Raw genomic sequence first — 17,094 nt, 5'->3', positions numbered from 1 at the left:
GGTGTCTATCTGTAAACCCAGGAATTGATGCTCTGTGTTGGATGTAACTGGCTTTTCCCCAGTCTATGATCCACCCACAAAGCTGTATTAGATAACTTAGGTCCTTTCATATCTTCTTCTGAACCGGCTGCCGTCAGGATATCATCTAGATATGGCCACATCGGAATACACTGCTCTCTTGGCAATGTCCCTAGGACAGGGGATAGGCCGGTAACTGGTAGTGTCTGTCCTGGATACAGAATCGTAGGAACTTCCTGTCTTCATGACTGACTGGTATATGGTTGTACGCGGCCTTCAGATCTATTGACGCCAGGAAATTCTTTCTTTTGAGCCCTTCCAGTTTGGGTTTTAATGTCTCCATCCGAAATTTTCTTACCCTGAGAAATGTATTCAGGTGCCTCATATCCGGGATGTTTGTGAAATCTCCTGTACTGTTCATTTCTAGAAACAACCAGGAATGAAAACCTTCCTTTCTGTTCTTGGTACTGGTTACATCGCCTTGATGATCATTCACTGGGTCACTATTCTTATTAGTGCTCTTCTTCTCTGTATCTCTTCTTGGTAGTCTTGGCTACAAAATCATGTTTCCTTTCAGATACTGTAGAAATGTTATGCCATAGCCATGCAGAATTACTCCAATGACCCCCCCCCCCCCCCTCCCCTTACCTTGAATTCTCCCACTCTTCTCCAAAGGCTAGAAGCCACGTTCCTACCAGAAGAGACTTGCTGTTGTCATTGCCTTGGATTCTTCCTATATGACTGCCGAAAGGAATGTTGTGATGTTCCAAAAGAATTCTCCATTCTTCTATCCATAGTGTCTTAAAGGACCAAGGTATAGCAGTCTTTGACGTTAGTTCGGCAACAGCAGCATCCATCTTCGGTGTAGTAAACCAGTTTAGGAAATGCTTATCCCTAATAGGATACCTATGCTCGACCATGGATAATTTTACTGGTCTCATATCCAGGTTTAGCTATTTCTTATAGATAAACTCCTGTATGTATAGGAAAACATCTCCCTTTTTGGGAAAACATTTTCCCTTTTTCCCTTATCTGCAAATAAAAGATCTAGACTCTGCAGGATCCACCCGTGTATTTTATAATTCGTGCTTTAATAAATGTTTTTCAACTTTCTACTATATTGATATTCAACATTCTAGTGTCCTCCTTTTTAGTTCTCATGATTCATGAACTAGAGATTTCTTCTAAATCATCTTCCAATAATTCATCTGAAGAAACAGCACCTTCATAGTTAAAAACCAGACCTCTTATGGCCTTGCAGCCCAAAAAAATGTATTTTGGACACAAAGGATTTCTTCATTCATTCAACTAACTCAGGTTTGGCCAACCCGTGGCTCTCCAGCGTTTGTTAAACTACACTTCCCAGCATGCCCTGCCACATTATCGCTATTAGGGAATGCTAAACCTACCAATATGAATTGTATGGCTTGTGATAGAGTATTTTCTGGTTCTCAAGATAAAACCTTTTCCTTTCGGCAAACCTATAGAAGAAACTCTAGACAATGACGGTCACAGTTGCCCTTGCGAAGGAACCCGTCTGTTACAGTTTCCCAGAGAATGGGAAGATTTGATTCAAGACCGGTCCTGAGCATTATAAGCGAGGGTTACAAAATAGAATTCAGTCAAGTTCCGAGGGCAAAGTCCTTCATAAGGTCAAGAATGCCAAGAACATATTTAGGACGAAGAGAGCTTCTGAAGATTGTGGATCGTTAGTCATCAAGGCCATAGAGACAGTTCCAGCCTTGCAGATAAATAAGAGCAGAGGTGGCTTCAGGACCATCATGGACATCATGGTCTCGTTACACCTAAAAGATGCATATTATCATATACTGGTCAGTTGTCACTATCGAAGGTTCCTCAGGGTCTGCATCATGGGCAAGCATTATCAGTTTACCTGTCTGCCCTTTTTTTTTTCCGTCCATTGGAAACACCACACAATTTGGGATCCTTCGTGAATTGTGACTCAGCTTATGTCCTCTATCTATATATGTTGGACGAACCACTAGACTAGAGCATTACATGTTCACTTGTCGCAATAATATAAAGGGTATCTTGGGACATAGTATATCTTGTCATTTAAAAATTCAACACCAGAGCGATCCACAGGGCTTCTCCATTGAGAGCCTAGAGCAGGGGCCGGGGAACCTTTTTTGTGCCAAGGGCCGTTTGTATGGGGGAAAAATCCTTCGGGGGCCATATGTAAAAATTTATCTTACAAATTGTCCTGCTGCAGCCGTCCCACGCTCCGGCGGCTGCCAATGATTAGGACTGGCAGTCTCTGGCTGCTATTGGTTAAGAGGAATCTCGCAAGAACTACCGACCTCTCATGAGAATTCCCCTGTACTTGACTCCCGGCAAAGCTACCGGGCGGGTGGGAGGGCCGTTCAGACCGGCTATGGCCCCCGACCTGAGGTTCCCCACCCCTGGCCTAGAGAGAGTTGTACGGACCCTAAGGGGGGGGGGTAGATATTAGTGTTCATTCTACCATCTGAGTCCCTGTACTTGACTCCCGGCAAAGCCACCAGGCGAGTGCAGGTCCTCTTCCCTAGTATTGGCTCCACTAGGGAGCTTGTTTGCACAGCTGCACACCAAATGAATGTAATGATTTTAGAAAGAGCCCCAAATATTATGTTCGGTGGAGGGGGTGCTGTTCCCAGCAGTCGGGTATACAGTATTTTTAGGAGAAAAGGGACTGCTATGTGGGGAACGCACTGAGAAAATAAGGAATCATAAAATATAACCTTTAATGTTTTATCGTTAAATATTCCCAAATTTATTGTACGGGAATTATGGTTTGCAGAGAAAAATAGGGGTTAAAAACTTTTACATACAAACGTATATACATATATTGTGCTCAAAGAAAGAAATGGAGTGTTTTAAAATCACATTTGAATCCAGTTTGAAAAATGTTAGTTTAATTTCTGTCAGTGATGTTTGTGTAACATATGTGGGTAAACGTTTATATCTGATGTCCTGTTAACCCCTTACCGACGCAGCATGTTTTTGCTTTCCTGACAGAGGCCTTTTTTTCAAATCTGACAGGTATCACTTAAGTGGGGATAACTTTTTTTTGCTTTTACTTATCCCAGTGATTTTGAGATTGTTTTCCCGTGACACATTGTACTTCAAGTTCGTGATAAATTTTGGTTGATGCAGTTTATTTTTTTTTTGTGAAAAATACCAAAATGTCGTAAAAAAAAATGAACATTTTGCAATTTGCAAAATGTTACATTTTCTGCTTGTGAGACAAATAATCATACCACTCAAAATAGTTAATAACTAACAAAGACCATATCTATACTTTATTATTACATCATTATTTCAACCTGCTTTTAATTTTTTTGGACACTAGGGGGCAGCAGAGTCAAAATGATGCACATCACACGGTAAACGCTGCTTTTGGCTGTTCACGTTTGAACAGCCAATCGCAGCGATCGCCCATGGCGGGGGGCATCGCTGCCCCCCCTGGGCAATGAGGGAAGATGTCTGCTTTCAGGGACAGCAGACATCGTCCCTCTGTCACCGCGTCCCTAGACGCGGTGACACTTTGAAGTCATGACGTACATTTACGTCATGTGTCGGGAAGTACTTCCCGACCATGACGTAAATGTACGTCAAATGTCGGGAAGGGGTTAAAGTACATTTAATTTCTCCACCATTTGGTGCCACCTATTATATATCTGACAGGTTAATACCTGATACAGCTCCAGTTTTGCAGATCTTGTGTAAGGGTATATTTGCCGGTCTAGCTACCTCTACTCTCAAGGGACAAATATCTGCATTGAGCATCCATCTGAACAGAAAGTTGGCAGAAGATCTGATTGGAAGATTTTATAGCGCCAATAAATGGTTACGGCCTTCCGTTAAGTTGCTAGTGGCCCCTTGGGACTTGAACTTAGTACTGAATGCCTTGATGAGAGAATTATCTGAAATTTCCCTGAAATATCTAACCTGGGAAATGGTTATTCTGGTGGCTCTAACCTCCGCATGGAGAGTAAGCGAGATACAAGCTCTTGGGATGGAAGAACCAGATCTGAAGATACATCCTGATAGAATTGTATTAAGGACCAATCCTGACTTTCTGCCCAAGGTGGTTCCATTGTTTCACCTCAACCAGGAGATTTCGTTACCTGCCTTCTTCCCTAATCCTAAAGATGAGAAAGAAGAATTATGGCATAAACTGGATTTAGTGAGAGGAATTACTATTGCCTTGGTTAGACTGAAAGAAATCAGAAAATCCAAAAACCTGTTAGTGGTACCAGAAGGCGTAAGGAAGGGTTTCGCCCCTACCAAGCAGACAATATCCAGATGGATGAGAGAATTGATCACATGCATCTACAGGATGGAAGGTAAAGAGATTCAGCGTATCCGTAGGGCACCTGTACTAGGGCATTCCTGGGCCAGGAAGGCTACAGCTTCTGTCAAGGACATTTGTGACGCGACCACATGGTCTTCTAGTCAGACCTCCCCAAACATCATGCTTTCAATGTATCACAATCCCAATTTCCTGCAGAGTCCTTAATGATTAAAACTATTACCACAATTGTTGTCTCTCCCTCTATTCTCCTCTGGTATGTCCCAAGGTGTTGGCTGCCATGGGGATTATACAAGAAAACAGTGAGTTATACTCAGCGACAATTCCATTCCTTACAGATCCCATGGCAGCCACCTGAATCCCTCCCCTCTTAGTGTTTTTCCCGGGACCTAATCAAGGAGACACTCAATAGACAAGGAGGAAGGGGAGGAGCAGGGTGTTATACCAGAAGGGGGAGGTCCCTAGAAATATCCCCCTGTCTAACTATGCTGAGAGGGATGAATCCCCAAGGTCTTGGCTGCCTTGGGATCTCTAAGAAGAAATGGAAGTATCGCTGAGTATAACTCGCTGGTATCTCATTACTATTATATAAATATATGCTTTGTGCAGTACTCCTAGGTGTTTATACAGTGACGTATGTAATCCCACAACTGTGCATACAGCACTACATATGGTAAAACATTCTAAACATGTCTAGTGCCCACTTTCATGTAAAGATGGCGCCGCAGCACAGGGATTAACCCCTTCATTGCAGGGGCGACCAGTTGTCAGTGGGACGGGGTCTCTGGAAATGCTTGCTTATGTAAAGAGAAGAGAGCTATTTCCGTGCATATGTTTCAGGAATAACTGACTTTTTTTTTTTAAGATTTGAAAATCGAAGATGACATCACAGGAAGTTCTCAAGAAGAAAACCGCATTCCTCTAACTATACATTCAGTCCATCGCAGTGCAGATACATCACGTGATCCCTCCGATAGTGAGGAATGTTCCACTGATGACTCCGATGTTGGTATACCTAGTACATCTCGCAAAATATTTGCCTGTTGTGAATGTGATAAGTGTTTTCCATGTAATTCACAGTTAGTTGCACATCGGAGAACTCACACAGGGGAGAAGCCGTTTACATGCTCTGAGTGTGGGAAATGTTTTACACAGAAATCTAATTTTGTTAGACATCAGAGAACTCACACAGGGGAGAAGCCATTTCCATGTTCTGAGTGTGGGATATGTTTTACCCATAACTCACAACTTGTTATACATCAGAGAAGTCACACAGGTGAGAACCCATTTGCATGCTCTGAATGTGGAAAATGTTCTACACGGAAATCTAATTTTGTTAGACATCAGAGAACTCACACAGGGGAGAAGCCATTTCCATGTTCTGAGTGTGGGATATGTTTTACCCATAAGTCGCAACTTGTTATACATCAGAGAAGTCACACAGGTGAGAACCCATTTGCATGCTCTGAATGTGGAAAAAGTTTTACCAGGAAAACAAGTCTGGTTATACATCAGAGAACCCACACAAGTGAGAAACCATTTCCATGTTCTGAGTGTGGAAAATGTTTTACACAAAAATCATGTCTTGTCCTACATCAGAGAACTCACACAGGGGAGAAGCCATTTTCATGTTCCGAGTGCGAGAAATGTTTTGCTTTGAAAGGAGATTTTGTAAAACATCAGATAACTCACACAGGTGAGAAGCCATTTCCATGTTCTGAGTGTGGGAAATTTTTTGCACAAAAAAAAGATTTTAGGAGGCATCATAGAACTCACACAGGGGATAAGCCGTATTCATGCTCTGAGTGTGGGAAATGTTTTTCAAATAAACTAGGCCTTAATAGACATCAGCTAAGCCACCCGGGGGAGAAACCGTTTTCATGTTCTGAGTGTGGGAAATTTTTTCTACATAAATCAGAACTTAAGAGACATCAGCACAACAGAAGAGCGAAGCCGTTTCCATGAGGGAAATGTTTTGCAGTGAAAGGTGCTCTTGTTAACCATCAGAGTACTCACACAGGGGAGAAGCCGTATGCATGTTCTGAGTGTGGGAAATGTTATACACAGAAAGCTAATCTTATTAGACATTACACACACAGTTGTAATGTAATACCCAGGGGATGAGGGAAATGGAACTGTTTGCTGTAATACTCTGAACATAAGAAAAAATGTTGGCATTGATATGATACATCAGCAGATCACCTGAATGTATCGAGCTGTGGTCATATCATTATGTAATTTATTATATACTGTATGTATGTGTGTGTATATATGTATATATATATATATATATATCTATATATATATATATCAGGAGCAATGGGAGATGTCACAAGATTAGACTGAGCGTCGGGATCAAACCTTTAAGGGTCCAAACGGCAGTCTATCTATTACCGCTTTCACACTGCCTAAACGTTTTAAAAAACAGTATTTTTAAACTGGTCTGAGCCTTGACATTGCAGTAGATTAATGTTTTAAATACCATTCACATCAGTCAACCCGTTTTAATCCTCTCAACATGTTTCAAGGCAGAACGCAGGGGCCAGCCTATCACAGGTCTGTAATCTGTTGTTTTTACTAAATACCGTTTCAGAGCAATTCTCACTGCAGAAAAAAATGGCTCTGAAACGTGTAGGACTCTGCTTTTTAAACGTTTTGAAATACCGGTTATCTTTAACCGGTAAATGAACTCTGGCGCTTTCCCACTGCAGCCTTAAACGTGTTGAAATGTGAAAAAAAATGCAATATACCGTCTTACAAGTGCTGTGTGAAAGGGGTATATGAGACAACACCGTATTCTAATGAAGTGCCTTCATAGGATACAGCAGCTCCCAATTAGTTGACTGGACAACTAACGAAACAATTTGACTAATAAACAAAGGGAGCGATTTTATAAAAAATATATACATGATTTTATTAAGTCTATATAAAAAAAAGGAAGGGAACAACCTTAGTACGCAATCACATGGACTACAATACCTGTAGTTTGGTCCACCATATGCCTGCTGAGCTCTGCATTTGAGGAACCTGTTGATACAATAGGAAACGGTTAGTTTGAATTCTTTCCGGATTTTCCCCTTCTTACAAAAGGGTCTTATATGGAAATTGATTATGTTTTAGATGCAGTTACGCATCAAGATTAAGATCTTCTGAGGATCTAGTCTTATACCCTGTTCACATTGGGTCGAAAAACTTTTTGACATCTGGAGTTAAAAACACTTGCATTCAAGTTTAAATTGCCTACGGATAGTTACCCCTGAGGAAGTCGTTATCGACGAAACGCGTTGGGTTTTTCCTTGCATTGACCGAATTGAATTTATGACTCGACACAGATGAAAAAGTGTTTTATTGTCTTTCTAAAAAAAAATTGTATTAAATTGTTGTACAGTAATTTGGCTGCTATTTCTGTGGTCTATTTTCGGATATTTGGTGGTGGATACTTCCAATTAGGGGCGCACTTTTCTGTTTCTCGCTCTATATATATATATATCATACATGCATGGCGGCACTCTCAGACGAAATGATGACCATGACACGGCTGTCTAGTGTCCAACATTTCAGTGCTGTGTGCACTGTTATCAAGAACAGTGTAACCTTGATAACAGTGCACACAGCACTGAAACATTGGACACTAGACAGCCGTGTCATTGCCATCATTTCGTCTGAGAGTGCCGCCGTGCATGTATGATATACAATTGTACCCGCCATGCTGACGGGGACCTATCGGATGGCATCGGGCAAGTAAGTTGCTGAGGTCAAGGGAGTGCCGGCCAAACGTGGAAAAAAAAAAAAAAAAAAAATATATATATATATATATATATATATATATATATATATATATATATATATATATATATATATATATATATATATATATATATTTATTAGAGCATGTGGTCACAGGCCACTTCACCCCAACCTGGGAATGGCGAGTGCTGCTTGTACCCCATTCGCAGGGATGATGAGTGTTGTGGTACTCTGTATGTATGTATGTGTGTGTGTGTGTGTGTGTGTGTGTGTGTGTGTATGTATATATATGTGTATATATATATATATATATATATATACATATATACAGTCTTGAAGGGCTGCACGTCCCAATGCCGGATATATCTTTCTCCGGTGCCAGGCCAAACGTTACCTCGGTAACCCAAATACAATAGAAGACAGGCGGCACCCGGAGTCTGTTGAAATAAAGTATGACAATGCTGTTGCAGTGATCAAACGTTTTCGATGCTTTTATTGCATCTTCATCAGGATACAGACAAGCACAAATGAACATACCTTTATAACAAAACACCACACCACATGCGGCTGCCCGGCAGCCCCGGTCCCGAGTGACGGGCCCACCAATGACGCCATCATCCCGCTCCGGTTGTCAAGGCAACCGCTCAAACACAAATGCGTACCAATCAGTGATACAAAAGATAATCCACAACCTGTTGTGAAACAAAACATATAAGACATATACAAGTGAGATAAAATACGGATGCTGTAAATCATGCAAAATAGTACACAAAATAACATTTCTCATACCGATAAACAAACAATATAATGCACATAGTAAAACATGTTGCACATGGTGTATAATGAATAAAGGTGGTCGTTAATGCTGAGATGTGTGCATGTAGTGTACTGCGCGAACTGTTGCTGACAGTTGAGGCACGACTACTGGGAAGGTTGACACGTCTGTGTCAATCGTGCGCGAAATCATGTGTGCAAAGTGCAGTAATTACAAAAAGCAGTGTAGGCCAGCCGTCTCATTGAGTCCCACGGGTGCCAGAGTCCCTAGCTCATGTATCCACCTTGCCTCTTTCTGTGAGAGGCGTAAGGATCTGTCACCCCCCCCCCCCCGTGTCTTGGAAGGCTCATGGTCAATGATGGTATATCGCAATTGTGGTATATTGTGGCCAGCTGTGAGAAAGTGTCTGGCTACAGGCTGGTCACTATGGCCACTTGACAATGCCGCTCGTATGGTGGACTTATGGCCAGCGATCCGTTCGCGCAAGGTGCGGTCGGTTTTACCGACGTAACCAAGTCTGCACGGACACATTATTAAATAGATAATGAACCGTGTGGTACAGGTTACTCGGTGTTTGATGTTAATGCGGCGGCCAGTCAGGGGATGTGGGAAGCTTCTGCCAGTATTTAAAAATGTACAAACCGCACAATTAAGGCAGCGGTAGCAACCCAATTTACGTTGTAGGAAGCCAGTTTGTACAGATTGGGCACTGTCAAGGCCACTAATACCGGTTTTCATAACCCAATCCCTGATATTTTTGCCTCGGGTATAGCAGGGCATGAGTCTTTTGTTACTCAGTTGTAGGTCAGGGTCGGTGCCGACAATGGTCCACAGGTCTCTGGAAATGTTCAGGATCTCCCTGCTCGCTACATTATGGTGGTTAACCCATGGGAAACAATTCTCTAATCTTTTGTTCTTTTTAGTGGAGCACAGTGTGTCCTGTCGTTGGCATCTTAATGCTTTGTTCTTGGCTTGGGTCAGTTGTGTCTCATCAGAAAATCATTGATCATGCGATCAATGTGTGCCTCAGCCACTGTGCGATCTGAACAGATCCTTATTGCCCTTAAAAATTGCGAATATGTGAGAGAAAATTTAAGCTTGTGGGGATGGAAGCTAGTCGCATGTAAGGTGGTGTTGCGGTCAGTAGGTTTACGGAAGAGTTCTGTACTGATGGTTCCATTGCTGATTTTCACCTTGGCGCTTCTCGGCCTTTTGGCTAAGATCAAGTGTAGTATCTGTTCTTATCAGGTTATTCTGAGAGGCAGCTCTGCTCCTTGTTTCTTGGACCGACAACGGTCCTTCTCAGGGCTACCGCTGCCGGGCCGAGAAGAGCGAAAGAACGAAGACGTCGAGACTGCGAGGAGGAGAAGACATCGCTGAAGAGGGAGAAGCCGGAGAAGACTGAGGGTCAGACTTGCTCTGCTCTGCCCTCCGAAGCGACCGCCGACCCCTCCGCCTCTTGACGCCGAGGAAGAAGCTCCGCCCCGGACTACGAGGAGAGGAGGATTTCGCCTGAGGAGGGACACACAACGCACCCTAGCCACCTGGGAGAGGCAGACTTGTTTGCTCTGCCCTCTCGAAGCCTTGCAGCGCTCCCGACCTGCCTCGGAGGGTCAGCCTTGCCTGCTCTGCCCTCTGAAGCCTCCACCGCTCCGGAGCTGCCGCTGAGGGTCAGACTTGCCTGCTCTGCCCTCTGAAGCTCTGCAACGCTCCCCAGCCTCCGTGGAGGGTTAGACTTGCTTTGCTCTGCCCTCTGAAGCCGTGCATCGCTCTCTAGCCACCTTGGAGGGTTAGACTTGTGTTGCTCTGCCCCCTGAAGAGATCTCCTCCTTCCCCCCCTGCCGGGGTCCCGGAAAAGACCCTTTTTGCCCCGAGAAGCCGGAAGGATGGCCACAGCCTCCGCTCCAGCCCCCCTCGCCGGGAAGAAGGGCAAGTCCCCGGCCGAAACTCCAGCAGAGGTGGCCGGCCCCAGCTCCTGCCCCCCTTCTGCAACACCACCAGCGGTGCCCGGCAGGGATTGATCCAAGGCTACCCCAGCCCTGGAACCCTGGATGAGGCAGACCGTGGTGATGAAGCTGAAGGAGGTGGACGGACAGGTGCCGGACCTTTCGCTGGTGCAATTCGGCAAGATGATGGTCCTGGACCAAGGATTCTCGGCCCCTGAAGTCCTCAGCACCCAGACCTTCATCAAGGGGATCTTTTACGTCACCTTCGCCACCATTGCCATCTGCAAGAGGTATTGGGAGGCGGTGAAAGTGGCGAAGCCTGATTCCCCTCTCTCTCGCTTTGTGGGCAACTGCCCTATTCAAAGGGAGGAGAGGCGGTTGATGGTTTCAATGCGAAGTCCACATGTGCCTGCCAAAGACATCGTCACGTTCCTGAGCAGATCCTGCACGGTCATCAGGGACCCCACAAGGGTCCTGCTGAGCAACGGGCTCTGGGACGGAAAGTGGTCGGTGGTGGTCAGGCTCCACAAGGACACTTCGTGCCCAGACGGAGTCAAGCACCTCAAACAGTGCTTCTCCCTGGGGGGAACCGCTGGACTCATCTACTATGCGGATCAACCACGCACCTGTCGAAAGTGCAGTGGGAAAGACCACGTGGGAAGAGAGTGCAAGGTCTCGGCATGCAAGTTCTGTCACGTGGCTCGCCTGCAACCTGTGCGGCAAAGGAGACCACCTCTACAAGGCATGCCCTGACAGAGCGAGGTCCTACGCCGCAGCAGTGAAGGGAGCTACCCCCATGGTGCCTCCCCAGCCGGTACAGAAGCAGCCAAAGCCGAAGCCGCAGAAACAAGGTGGTAATAAACCCTCCTCTGCCCCTGTCATCCCCACCCCTCCTCCCCTACCTCCCTCTGTGACAGCACCCCCCTCCACTGCTGCTCACCCCCCTCCCTCACCCTCCCGACCTCTTGCCCAACCCACCCCTCTTCCCTCCTGTCCCTCCTCTCCGAGGAGGAGTTTCCACCCCTTGCCTCTGCAGGTCCGACCACGCTGAGACGGAAGAGGAAGGTGTTGGAGAGCCCAGCTGCCGACCCGGAAACTTCCAAAAAGGCAGCAGTTGAGTTGGTGGAGCCACCCCAGCCCGCCCCCACCCTCGAGGAGGAGATGGCGGCCTTGGTGGAATGTTACGATGAGTTCGGGGAAACTGAACTCGTCTGTGACAGCGACATCGACCAGCTGCTAGGCATTACGGAACCAACCCATGAAGGAGATCCAGCTGCAGAGCCGGACGCTGCGCCCCCAGATGGGAGTGGTAACGTAAATGTATCGTAACCTAACCTGCCTTTTCTCTTAACAGATGGTAGCTTTTAATATTCTTACCATTAATGTGAGGAGCATTAAGGATAAGGCTAGGAGACAGTCTGTTTTTACTTTCCTTGACATTCAGAAATGTGATGTGTATATGTTGCAGGAATGCTCTCTCCCTTTCTCCAGGTCCTACAGGCACCTGGCCCGGCAGTGGTCCCATGGCCCGTCCTACTGGTCCGGTGGAGGTCAGTGTAAGACTGCAGGGGTAGCCATTCTGATCAGGGGGAGCCTCTTCATGCTGGATTCTGTTCAGGAGCTTGTCTGCGGCAGACTAATTGTCGTAGACGGCTCCTGGGCAGGTGAGCCTATCAGGCTTATCTGCGTGTACGCTTCACCTATCAAGAATGAGCGTTTGGAACTATTCCAGACCCTGCGGACCCAGCTCGCCACCACCAGGGCTGTAGTGATGGCTGGAGACTTCAACTGCCCGATCGAAGGGGATGGATGAAGCACCTGCAACTCTGCGAAGCTGGACATCACGTCCAATCTGCTCCGGGAAATAGTGGCCGAAGCATCACTGCGGGAAGCTGTGGGCTCCATGGGGGCCGGCTCCGTGAATTTCACGTGGAGCCGCCCCGATGGCTCTGTGCGTTCCCGCATTGACTTTGTGTTTACCTCCCGGGCAGTGCAGCAGGTTAGGCATTCTATGGTTCCCTGCTTCTTCTCTGACCACAGGGTCATTCTCTTCCAAGGAATTCTGGGCCATGGTTTTCCATCTGGCCCAGGCTCCTGGAAGTTGAACTGTGCCCTGCTGGAAAGGGAGGAGGTATTGGCTGAGCTTAAGGATGCCTACATCACATGGAAAAATGACAAATGTTACTTTGACTGTATGTCTGACTGGCGGGAATATGCCAAATCTAACATCCGCAGTTTCTTTCAGGTCAAAGGGCGTATCCAGGCATGCGACCGTAAGAGGAACCTCAGAAATCTGCAGCGTGAGCTCCAGTCCCTGGTGGACCTCCAGCGGTGCGGCTGGGACGTGAAGGACGACCTGGATGAGACCAAAAAGAGCCTGAAAAGGCACTTTGAGGAGGAGTCCAGACGTATCGTCTTCCGTTCCAAGGGTGAGAAGTGTTCTTCTTTCTTTTTCAGGAAACTCCACTCTGGCCACACGCCCCTGACCGAGCTGCGAGATGAGAATGGCATTCCCAGACAGGGGAAGGAGGGCGTGATGAAGGTCGTCCGCGACTACTACAGCGACCTCTACTCCCCTAAGACGACTGACAATGACATGGCCGACAAGTTCCTGTCAGGTATCACTAACCCTATTGATCCTGCAGGCAGATCGGCACTGGACGCTCCCCTGACGCTGGAGGAGGTATTCTCTGCCACCAAATCCTTTAGGCAAGGCAGGACTCCAGGTAACGATGGTCTCCCAGCTGAGCTCTATGTAGCGCTGTGGGATCTAATCGGCCCGGACCTGCTCGAGCTGTATGAGGAGATGGTGGTGGAGGGAAAAATGCCTCCTTCGCTGAGGGAAGGGATGATCACGATCTTGTATAAGCGGAAGGGGTAGAGATGTGAGCTGAAAAATTGGAGGCCCATCTCTCTTCTGAACGTGGACTACAAGATCCTCGCCAAGGTACTGGCCAATAGGCTGAAGGCTGGCATCGGACAGATTGTTCATCCGGATCAGACCTGTGGTATACCAGGCCGCAGGATCGCAGACAGCCTTGCCCTCTTTAGGGACACGGTCCATTACGTGAAAGATCGTAATGTGCGCACGGCCCTGATCAGTCTTGATCAGGAAAAGGCCTTTGACCGTGTCTCTCATGAGCTGATGGGTAAGGTGCTGCGAAAATTTGGTCTTGGTGAATTGTTTTGTTCGTATGTTAACCTTATGTACCTTGATATCCACAGCACGGTGTTGGTGAACGGCTGGAAGACTGACCCCTTTCCTGTTCTCTCTGGGGTCAGACAAGGCTGCCCTCTTTCACCTCTTCTTTTTGTTTGTGTTATAGAGCTCCTGGCCCTATCCATCAGACAGAATCCAGAGATTAGAGGGATCACCGCACCAGGTCCAGACCACCCAGTGGCCAAGTGCTCGCTGTACATGGACGACGTCACTGTCTTCTGTGCGGACCAACGCTCGGTGGCAGCACTCGTCCAGACCTGTGAGGACTTCGGCCGTGCTTCGGGGGCAAAAGTCAACTGCGGGAAGTCAGAGGCCATGCTCTTCGGAAACTGGCATCTGTCATCCTCGGCTCCTTTCCCATTTACCGTCAAACCGGACCTCATCAAAATTCTGGGGGTCTGGTTCGGTGATGATGGAGCCGCCCGGAAGTGCTGGGATGAGAAACTTGCGACAGTGAGACAGAAAATTGGACTGTGGAGCCTCAGAGACCTTTCCATTGAGGGGAAAGCCCTTGTGCTGCGGAACGAGATCCTTCCCATCCTGCAGTACACAGCCCAGGCATGGCCGCCGCCAACTGCGGTCTGCAAGGCCATTACCCAGGCCACTTTCCACTTCATCTGGGGCTCCAAAATGGACAGAGTGAAGCGGAGCATTATGTACAAGGATCCCCTCAAAGGTGGCAAAGGCATTCCAGACATTCCAACTATGCTGAGAGCCTTCTTTGTATGTACTTGCATCCGCAGAACTTTGATTGACAATTGTGCCGGCTCTGCGGGGAACTCCATGTCCCGCTTCTTCCTCCTACCATTGTGGAGGACCCTTAAATGGGACAAGTGGGACAGCTCCATCCCTTACAACTGGACAACTCCGTGGTTCTACCTGGACGTGTCCAAGTTTGTGAGGGAACACCAACTGGAGGGATTGAAACCCGACTTGTGGAAGCCAAAAACTGTCCACAAGCTCATCAGAGCCAGAGACACTATGGAATCAATCCCAGGGCTCCCGGCGGCAACTGTTAAGTTTGTCTGGGAGTACGTGGCATCCAAGAGACTGAGTAATAGACATAAAGACTTGTCATGGATGGCCATCCAGGGAGGCTTGCCTCACCGGTCATTCATGCACTCCCGAAACTTGTGTAGGTACAGACATTGTCCCTGGTGCCTCGTTCGTGAGGAAACATCTATGCACCTCTTCTGGGACTGCACCTACGCACAGTTGCTGCTGGATGCCCTAGAGACTGAGTTTAAGGACTGTGTGCCCAGGAGCCACCTATCGTACTATTCGGTGCTTTATGGACTGTTCCCCGGCACACACACTGTTGGGGCGACCCAGGAAGCCTGGCACCTTATAAACTGCTTTAAGGACACTGTGTGGTTTGCCAGGAATCGCCTCATCCTGAGGAGGGAGAGGATGTCCGTGCAGGACTGCCGCAGGCTGATCCACAGCCTGCTCAGAGACTACTCCATCCGGGATAGCCCTGAGGAAGAAGAGGACTAACCCCCCCTTCTTCTGGCCCTTTCCCCATTGAACTGAGTGATAAGAACTGTGACGTGGCCCCGCTCCCCCATTTCACGATGTCCGTTGTTTTATTGATGTCCTGTCTATTTATTGCCCTCCCCTTTTATGTGTCTGTCTGGTAAAGCTTCGGGCAACGTGACTCCCCCTCCCCTCCACCCATAGTCTTATCCATAGTCCATGGTTGTTTAAGGTTAGAATGCATAGTGCATAGCATGTCTTATGGTATTGATTTCTTATACTGTATTTCATGAAATGTACTATACAGTTTTGCATGTGTGCTGTGTCTTGGCTGTGCTGCGACACAGTATATATGTCTAAATGTTACCGTCTGTTTTTTGCTTTCTTTATGTACAATAAAGATTTGCCTTTTCAATCAAAAAAACATGTTTACATTTATGTCTTGTAATTATTGGTACATACGTTATTAATCCTAATGGGGGTATCTCTGGTATTATTGCATCCTCACTGGACGCTAGCGCCGGCCATAGTCCCTCTACCCTACTACAGAATGCAGCGTGGGGGGGTCGTGTTCCCGGTATTAGGGGACTTTGTGCTGCTTATTGTCACTTTATGCACATTGTGCTATGGCTCCGTTCTTTTGCTTCCGGTTACATGTGTGTTTATTCTCCCCTATTGGCAGAGGGATTACGCTGCGAGACGCGCACAGAGACGTTACACAGAGGACTGTAGAGACGCCATCATGGAAACGCTCATATACAAGGTCAGAGGTCACATGTGACATCACACTTATCTCTATTACTGACACAGGGACCTGACTGGGGAGGTGAGGGGGTCTGGGAGCGTCACAGTGACATCACTCTTATCTCTATTACTGACACAGGGACCTGACCGGGGAGGTGAGGGGGTCTGGGAGCGTCACAGTGACATCACTCTTCTCTCTATTACTGACACAGGGACCTGACCGGGGAGGTGAGGTGGTCTGGGAGCGTCACAGTGACATCACTCTTATCTCTATTACTGACACAGGGACCTGACTGGGGAGGTGAGGGGGTCTGGGAGCGTCACAGTGACGTCACTCTTATCTCTATTACTGACACAGGGACCTGACTGGGGAGGTGAGGTGGTCTGGGAGCGTCACAGTGACATCACTCTTATCTCTATTACTGACACAGGGACCTGATTGGGGAGGTGAGGGGGGTCTGGGAGTGTCACAGTGACATCACTCTTATCTCTATTACTGACCGGGGAGGTGAGTGGATCTGGGAGCGTCACAGTGACATCACTCTTATCTCTATTACTGACACAGGGACCTGACTGGGGAGGTGAGGGGGTCTGGGAGCGTCACAGTGACATCACTCTTATCTCTATTACTGACACAGGGACCTGGCTGGGGAGGTGAGGGGGTCTGGGAGCGTCACAGTGACATCACCCATCTCTATTACTGACACAGGGACCTGACTGGGGAGGTGAGGGGATCTGGGAGCATCACAGTGACGTCACACTTATCTCTATTACTGACACAGGGACCTGACTGGGGAGGTGAGGGGGTCTGGGAGCATCACAGTGACATCACTCTTATCTCTATTACTGACAC

The 17,094-nt window shown here is 47.2% G+C and overlaps 3 protein-coding genes and 1 pseudogene across 7 annotated transcripts in view; all 4 read left to right on the top strand.

Annotated features, from left to right (window-relative positions):
* The window catches only part of LOC146010024 (uncharacterized), a 437,588-nt gene that overhangs the window by 322,706 nt on the left and 97,788 nt on the right, over positions 1-17,094 (top strand). The gene's annotated exons all lie outside the window — the stretch shown is intronic.
* Positions 1-17,094, top strand: part of LOC146010018 (uncharacterized) — a 67,403-nt gene that overhangs the window by 21,031 nt on the left and 29,278 nt on the right. For all 5 annotated transcript variants that reach the window (XM_083150800.1, XM_083150799.1, XM_083150801.1 and 2 more), the window contains exons 8-9: positions 5,199-5,338; positions 16,180-16,260. In XM_083150800.1, the coding sequence (XP_083006926.1) occupies positions 5,199-5,338; positions 16,180-16,260 (221 nt within the window). The remainder of the gene's footprint in view (positions 1-5,198; positions 5,339-16,179; positions 16,261-17,094) is intronic.
* LOC146012748 (U2 spliceosomal RNA) lies at positions 10,052-10,158 on the top strand (annotated as a pseudogene).
* On the top strand, positions 10,907-11,554 carry LOC146010108 (uncharacterized). The gene has a single exon (XM_083151029.1). The coding sequence runs from the start codon at positions 10,907-10,909 to the stop codon at positions 11,552-11,554; it is 648 nt and encodes a 215-aa protein (XP_083007155.1).

The sequence above is a fragment of the Crinia signifera genome, chromosome 6 (assembly GCF_055691185.1).
Source record: "Crinia signifera chromosome 6, ASM5569118v1, whole genome shotgun sequence".
Lineage (NCBI taxonomy): Eukaryota > Metazoa > Chordata > Amphibia > Anura > Myobatrachidae > Crinia > Crinia signifera.
The sequence above is the reverse complement of the archived record's forward strand: the minus strand, read 5'-3'. Positions and strand labels throughout refer to the sequence as shown.